The sequence below is a fragment of the Podarcis muralis genome, chromosome 16 (assembly GCF_964188315.1).
Source record: "Podarcis muralis chromosome 16, rPodMur119.hap1.1, whole genome shotgun sequence".
In the NCBI taxonomy this organism is placed as follows: Eukaryota; Metazoa; Chordata; class Lepidosauria; order Squamata; family Lacertidae; genus Podarcis; species Podarcis muralis.
This window is the reverse complement of record NC_135670.1, coordinates 27,681,802-27,689,519: the sequence shown is the minus strand read 5'-3', so window position 1 is coordinate 27,689,519 and position 7,718 is coordinate 27,681,802. Positions and strand designations below refer to the sequence as shown.

Genomic DNA, 7,718 nt, shown 5'->3' with positions numbered 1-7,718 from the left:
GACAATTGACCATTATTATTATTATTATTATTATTATTATTATTATTATTAAAGACAGACATAACATTTTACAAGGACAGGAGGAAACACCACAGACAGAATAATTGCCACACACAGGAAGAACAAGGTTATAGTTTGAGTGCCTCACTTGTAGTTCTATAAATCATTTAATGTGCCAACATGAATAGAAGCTATTAATATTGCAGCTGTTGTATAAGGGATTATTATTTTGATTGGAATGTAATTGAAATTAATAAGATTTTGGAACTCAGAAATAAAGAAAATAATCAAACCATCAAATCCAGCACACGTGGGGGAGCACCTAAATTATATAATTCAGTATTTGAATGATTGGTCTTAGTAATCGTGTTATAATTTGGTATTGTTATAACGAGGCTATTATTGGACTGTAATTAAAAATTAATAAATTATTATTAAAAAGACCTTGATTATTTTTATTTTTGCTCACAAATATCAGACAGGCATGGTGATTGATGCACAATATAATAAATAAATAAATAATCTCTATTACATTCCAGTCAAAATAATAAACCCTTATACAACAGTTGCAATATTAATGATTTCTATTCGCGTTGAGACATTAAATGATTTATATAACTACGAGTGAGGAACTCAAACTATATCCATGCGGGATTTTGTTGTATCTTAACATCTGTGCCACATGTAAAAAAAGTTCAGGAATGTGCAGATGTGCTCTTACTGTTTGCTCTACAGGCACCTTTCTTAAATCCAGCTGCAATGATATTTGGCAACCTGCAGTGTGCATTGCCCTGTGCATGAGTGGTTGCTTGGTGAGAAGGGGCTGGGATTAGATGCCATTTTGGCTCCATCCAACAGTTCTATTGAGAGAGACTCAGGCAAATAATAATAATAATAATAATAATAATAATAATAATAATAATAATTTACTATTTATACCCGCCCATCCAGCTGGGTTTACCCAGCCACTCTGGCAGCTCCCAACAGAATAAAATATCACACATTAAAAAATTCCCTAAAGAGGGCTGCCTTCAGATGTCTTCTAAAAGTCAGATAGTTGTTTATTTCCTTGACATCTGATGGGAGGGCATTCCACAGGGCGGGCGCCACTACCGAGAAGTCCCTCTGTCTGGTTCCCTGTAACCTCACTTCAGGCAGTGAAGGAACCGCCAGTGTCTGGGCAGAATGATGGGGTGGAGATGTTCCGTCAGGTATACTGGGCCGAGGCCGTTTAGGGCTTTAAAGGTCAGCACCAAAACGTTGAACTGTGCTCGGAAACATACTGGGAGCCAATGTAGGTCTTTCAGGACTGGTGTTATATGGTCTCGGCGGCCACTCTCCGTCACCAGTCTAGCTGCCGCATTCTGGATTAGTTGTTTCTGGGTCACCTACAAAGGTAGCCCATGTAGAGCACATTGCAGTAGTCCAAGCGGGAGATAACCAGAGCATGCACCACTCTGGCAAAACAGTCCACGGGCTGGTAGAGTCTCAGCCTGCGTACCAGATGGAGCTAGTAAACAACTGCCCTGGACACAGAATTGACCTGCGCCTCCATGGACAGTTGTGACTCCAAAATGACTCGCAGGTAGTGCACCTGGTCCTTCAGAGGCACAGTTACCCCATTCAGGACCAGGGAGTCCTCCACACCCACCTGCCCCCTGTCCCCCAAAAACAGTACTTCTGTCTTATCAAGATGCAACCTCAATCTGTTGGCCACCATCCATCCTCCAACCGCCTCCCGGCACTCAAACATCAAACCAAACACTGCAACATTTCTCAGCTCCCTGCACTGGAGGGAGGGAGAAGGTTTTCTGTCTCAGTTCCCCATCAGACTTTAGCACTGTGCCACATGCTGCTGATCCAAGCAGCACAGTAATAGGCAGCCTCATCTTCAGTCACAGTGCTGGTGATGGTCAAATAGCCTGTGGTTCCAGAACGGGAAGCGGTAAACCGGTCTGGGATCCCTGTTCCCCTGCTGCAGCCATCACAGTGCACAAAGCGAGGGGCCTGGCCAGCTCTCTGTTGATACCAATAAATAGTGCTCACGCTGCTGCTGGCAGTGCAGGAGAGCTTAACTGATTGTGCTGGGGACACAGACTCGGAAGCCAGTTGAGTCATTGTGTGTTGAGAAAGGACACCTTTGCAAAAAGAAAGAAGAAGAAATTACCTTGATTCACTTGTTTTGCTCATGAATACCATAAGCACCCTATGATAAACGTAGGATATAATTGGCGTTGTGGACTCAGAAACCTATGGAAAGCGAGTTCTACATACCGTTACCTGAGAAACAGTTGAGAAGTGCAAGGAAGGACAGGGCCCAGGCCATGGTGAGCTCCCTAGAGGAGTCTGGCTCTCTAAAAGAAACAGATAACTGGAGGGAGATTTCCTCCTTCCTTCTTAAATACTGCAGGAAATGGATGAAGGGTCTGTTATATTATGTTCTTGGTGTCCATTGGCTTTGCTAGAAAAGCCGCTCCTCCTCTGAGGAGGCACGACGTTGTATCCTGGCCAATGAACAGAGAATACATTTGCAAGAGAAAGATTATTTGAAGCAAAGAGGGAAGGTTCCTGGTTCTGTTCCAGGCTAAGAGACATAAGCTCTTTATGCACACTAATAAGTGTTGAGAGAGAGCAATTGGAAGGAAGGAAGATGGAAACTTAGGAAATAAAGGAATTAGAGAATGAGGAAGGGTCTTAACAGGCCCTGTCCTTGATAATCCTCCCAAGCACCTCTTCTCAGGCTACATCCCAATCCAGTCAAAATTATTTCAAGTTGCCAAGGAGGTTTCTGCTGAAGCCTCCCTTTCCTGTGGGACGCAGGTGGCGCTGTGGGTAAAAGCCTCAGCACCTAGGGCTTGCCGATCGAAAGATCGGCGGTTCGAATCCCCGCGGCGGGGTGCGCTCCCGTTGCTCGGTCCCAGCGCCTGCCAACCTAGCAGTTCGAAAGCACCCCCGGGTGCAAGTAGATAAATAGGGACCGCTTACTAGTGGGAAGGTAAACGGCGTTTCCGTGTGCAGCTCTGGCTCGCCAGAGCAGCGATGTCACGCTGGCCATGTGACCCGGAAGTGTCTCCGGACAGCGCTGGCCCCCGGCCTCTTAAGTGAGATGGGCGCACAACCCTAGAGTCTGTCAAGACTGGCCCGTACGGGCAGGGGTACCTTTACCTTTACCTTTCCTGTGCACAGGACACAGTATCAACATCTGGGTCTAACTTCTAGTTCACAAGTGAAGAATAAACCCCAGGGCCATATTCCCTCACAGAGAACCTTTCAGGGGCCACATACAGATGGTGGTTGGAGCCCAAAGGAAAAAATATATATGAAATAGCAAACTTGACCCCTAGTAGGGTCCATTCCAGCCAAGAAATACTCAGCAGTTTCAGCACAACCCTTCATTCCATTACCAAACCCATTTGGCTGATGAGGACTAGTTTTTGTTTTGTTTTTAATAAAATCTTGCAGATATTTTAAGACTAATGTTGTTACCGGGTTAACCCAGTGATGTCATCAGGACAGGATTGTGACGCATCAATTCAGGGTCCCCCCACGGCTGGTTTTAACCAACAGTAAACTTCGTGGAAGAGTTTTCTGGCATATTCGACAGGCAGCACATCTTTGGCATCTGTCAGCCATTTGGCCGCCCCCACCCCCTTCTCCTGAACCTTCCCAAGGGCAGGAGGGCAGTATTGATTTAGAACAGTGGTTTGCAGAAGGGCATAGCACAGAGGGGGAAAGCTGGGAAATGCTGGGTGAGGAACAGCTAGAAGAGGAAACACCAAGAGAGAGACAGCTGGCAGATTCAGTGTCCTTGGAAAGCATTCCTGAGGCTATTCTTGGACTGTAATTGAAAATTAATAAAAAATATTATGAAAAAGACCTTGATTTTATTTTTATTTTTTGGTGCTCACAAATATCAGACAGGCATGGTGATCAATGAACAATATAAATAGTTCTGCTGTTGGGAAATATGCCTAAGAAAGATGAGACCTTCACACCCTTACTTGAGAAGTACCTGAGAAGTGCAAGAAGTGCTTATTTAAATTCTGCAGATATTAATAAGAGCATTACTGTGCCTACTCATGCAAGAAAATGGGGCTAGTTTTAACCAGCACCAAACTTCATAGAGCAATTTTGTTGTATTTTAACTATGCTATGATTTTGTTATATCTTTTTGATAATAATTTTTATTAATTTTTCAATTACAATCAATAATAGCCTCGTTATAACAATACTAAATTATAATGCAATTACTAATACCAATTTTCAAACAGCAAATTATATAATTTGGGTGCCCCTGCACATGCTAGATTTGACGATTTTCTTTATTTCTGTGTTCCAAAATCTTATTAATTTCAATTACATTCTGGTCAAAATAATAATCCCTTATACAACAGCTACAATATTAATATCTTCCATTCGTGTTGACATATTAAATGATTTTTAGAACTACAAGTGAAGCACTCCTTATTCTTCCTGTGAGTGGGATTTTGTTGTATCTTAACATCTGTGCCACATGTAAAAAAAGTTCAACAATGTGCAGATGTTTGGTGTACAATGTGATCTTATTGTTTGCTCTCCAGGCACCTTTCTTAAATCCAGCTGCAATGATATTTGGCCACCTGCAGTGTGCATTGCCCTGTGCATGAGTGGTTGCTTGGTGATCACAACTCAGAGAAGGGGCTGGGATTAGATGCCATTTTGGCCCCATTCAGCAGTACTATTGAGAGAGACTCAGGCACACATCAATAATAATAATAATAATAATAATAATAATAATAATAATAATAATAATAATATCATTTATTATTCATACCCTGCCCAACCAGCTGGGTTTCCCCAGCCACTCTGGGCAGCTCCCACCAGAATAAAACATCACACATTAAAAACTTCCCTAAACAGGGCTGCCTTCAGATGCCTTCTAAAAGTCTGGTAGTTGTTTATTTCCATGACATTTGAAGGGAGGGCATTCCACAGGGCAGGCACCACAGAAGGCCCTCTGCCTGGTTCCCTGTAACCTCACAGTGAGGGAACCACCAGAAGGCCCTTGGAGCTGGACCTCAGTGTCCGGGCGGAACAATGGGAGTGGAGACGCTCCTTCAGGTCTACTGGGCGAAAGCCGTTTAGGGCTTGAAAGGTCAGCACCAATACTTTGAACTGTGCTCGGAAACGTGCTGGGAGCCAATGTGGGTCTTTCAGGACCTGTGTTATGTGGTCTCAGTGGCCACTCCCAGTCACCAGTCTAGTTGCTGCATTCTGGATTAGTTGTAGTTTCTGGGTCACTTCCAAAGGTAGCCCACATAGAGCGCATTGCAGTAGTCCAAGCGGGAGATAACTAGAGCATGCACCACTCTGGTGAGACAGTCCGCAGGCAGATAGGGTCTCAGCCTGTGTACCAGATGGAGCTAGTAGACAGCTGCCCTGGACAAAGAATTGACCTGCGCCTCCATGGACAGCTGTGAGTCCAAAATGGCTCCCAGGCTGCGCACCTGGTCCTTCAGTGGCACAGTTACCCCATTCAGGACCAGGGAGTCCTCCACACCCACCTGCCCCCTGTACTTCTGTCTTATCAAGATGCAACCTCAATCTGTTGGCCGCCATCCATCCTCCAACCGCCTTCAGGCACTCACACATCAAACCAAACACTGCAACATTTCTCAGCTCCCTGCACTGGAGGGAGGGAGAAGGTTTCTGTCTCAGTTCCCCATCAGACTTTAGCACTGTGCCACATGCTGCTGAACCAAGCAGCACAGTAATAGGCAGCCTCATCTTCAGTGTCAGTGCCGGTGATGGTCAAATAGCCTGTGGTTCCAGAGCGGGAAGCGGTGAACCGGTCTGGGATCCCTTGTCCTTTGCTGCTGCAAGTATCACAGTGCACAAAGCGAGGGGCCTGGCCAGGTTTTTGCTGAATCCAGACAATATAGCTCACGCTTCCGCTGGCGATGCAGGAGAGTTTAGTAGTTTGTCTCGGGGGTGCAGACACAGAGGCAGGTTGGGTCATAGTAGGCTGTGAAATGACACCTTTGGGAAAAGGATAATTGACACGGATTCGTTTAGTGTGCTCACAAGTATCAGACAGGCCCTTTTATCAATGCAAAATGTTGTCTTTGGCTCTACCTCCATGGAGAATGAGTCCTCTACACCCTTACCTGAAAGGTAGCCGAGAAGGACAAGGAAGGACAAAGCCCAGGCCATGGTGAGCTCTCTAGAGAAGTTGGGCTTTGGAAAGCAAACTGATAAGTGGCAGGAGCCTTTCCACTTCTTTATTTAATCCCCAGAGGAGCTGAATGTGGCAGGTCTCTCACTTAAAGCTAAGGATGCCCATTGGCTTTGTTAGAAATGCCAATCTGCAGAGGCGGGACATTTTCTCCCCTGCCAATGATCAGAGAAGACATTTGCATAAGGGAGAGTATTTAATAAGAAGATGCAAGGCTGTTGTCCTAGGTTGAGAGAAGCATTTTGCTTCTGAAGCATCGCTCACAATAATAAGAGTTAAGATAACACTAATAGGGAAAGACCTATTTTGTGGTGACCAGCAAGGCAAGAACTGAGGGGTGTGCCTGAAAGGATGAGGGCCAGGAGGATGAGTGCTTCATGTGTCCCTAATAATTCCCTCAGGCAGTCCTGCTCCTCAGACCTTTCACCTTCTCTGCCAATCTCACGTCAAGCCACAGAACTAGCTACTGGGAAAGGTGGAGATGGAAGTTGCATGTCAGAATTGTTGAGCAATGGAGCCCCCTAATACCCTCTGATATTTCCCAGCAAATATCCCCTGCTTTCACATTTGTGTTGGCATGCCAAGCAGGAGTTTTGGAGTGGCAACCTTTTTGCCATATAATGTAGGGTTGCCATGTGCCTTCTTTTTCCAGGACATGTCCTCTTTTTCAGGGGGAAAATTTCTGCCCGGGTGGATTTTTTAAATTTGCCAAAATGTCTCTGGCTATACTTTCTGGATGAAACATAGACATAACTGGTGGCTGAAGACTTGCTTTCCTCTTCTCTTCTCCGGCCGCCCTCAGCAATATATCACAGCTTCTATAGCCTACATATAGCAGGGGAAATTAAAATGAGAGTCGTCATAGTGTCCTCTTTTTTGTTCTTCAAAATATGGCAACCCTAATATAATGCAACATTTATCCAATGAAAATGGGGATGTCCTATTCAATAATAATATTAATAATAATAATTTTACTATTTATACCACGCCCCTCTAAGTTGTTCCAGCCACTCCAGGCAGCCTCCAACATATATAAAAACATAATAAAATATTAGGCATTTTAAAAAAGACTTCCCAATACAGAGCTGCCTTCAGATGGTTCGGAGGTCAGATAACTCTATACCCTCTGACATTTCTCCAATGAAAATAAGGATGCCATAAGGAAAAGTGGGACATTCCAGGATCAAATCAGAAACCAAGATGGCTTCTGTAAATCCGGGACTGTCCCTGGAAAATAGAGACACCTTCTGACAAGAGTTTTTAGTTATGAGTGGCTCCTGAATCAATGGAGAGCTGTGCTCAGCCAACAAGGGTTGTAGGCTTCTTCTTCTTCTTCTTCTTCTTCTTCTTCTTCTTCTTCTCCTTCTCCTTCTCCTTCTCCTTCTTCTACCATGAATTGGAAGCAAGATGTGGTCCAAATATCTACTTCCACCCCTTGAAATCCCATCTGGTAAACCCTCTGGGGGGCAGGTCCTAGGAGTGGGCAGAACCAGAGGTCAAACTG

General features: G+C 44.6%; 4 protein-coding genes across 9 annotated transcripts in view; all 4 read right to left on the bottom strand.

Annotated features, from left to right (window-relative positions):
• Positions 1-2,402, bottom strand: part of LOC114586357 (immunoglobulin lambda-1 light chain-like) — a 159,534-nt gene extending 157,132 nt beyond the window's left edge. The window contains exons 1-2 of the mRNA XM_077920354.1: positions 2,281-2,402; positions 1,850-2,138 (exon numbers count right to left, since the gene is read on the bottom strand). Of these exons, the coding sequence (XP_077776480.1) occupies positions 1,850-2,138; positions 2,281-2,326 (335 nt within the window). The 5' untranslated portion in view covers positions 2,327-2,402. The remainder of the gene's footprint in view (positions 1-1,849; positions 2,139-2,280) is intronic.
• Positions 1-6,299, bottom strand: part of LOC114586354 (immunoglobulin lambda-1 light chain-like) — a 154,953-nt gene extending 148,654 nt beyond the window's left edge. Inside the window, exons 1-2 of the mRNA XM_077920344.1 lie at positions 6,147-6,299; positions 5,727-6,018 (exon numbers count right to left, since the gene is read on the bottom strand). Of these exons, the coding sequence (XP_077776470.1) occupies positions 5,727-6,018; positions 6,147-6,192 (338 nt within the window). The 5' untranslated portion in view covers positions 6,193-6,299. The remainder of the gene's footprint in view (positions 1-5,726; positions 6,019-6,146) is intronic.
• LOC114586355 (immunoglobulin lambda-1 light chain-like) overlaps positions 1-7,718 on the bottom strand; it is a 254,039-nt gene that overhangs the window by 126,423 nt on the left and 119,898 nt on the right. The window lies entirely within an intron of this gene.
• The window catches only part of LOC114586356 (immunoglobulin lambda-1 light chain-like), a 208,307-nt gene that overhangs the window by 138,834 nt on the left and 61,755 nt on the right, over positions 1-7,718 (bottom strand). The gene's annotated exons all lie outside the window — the stretch shown is intronic.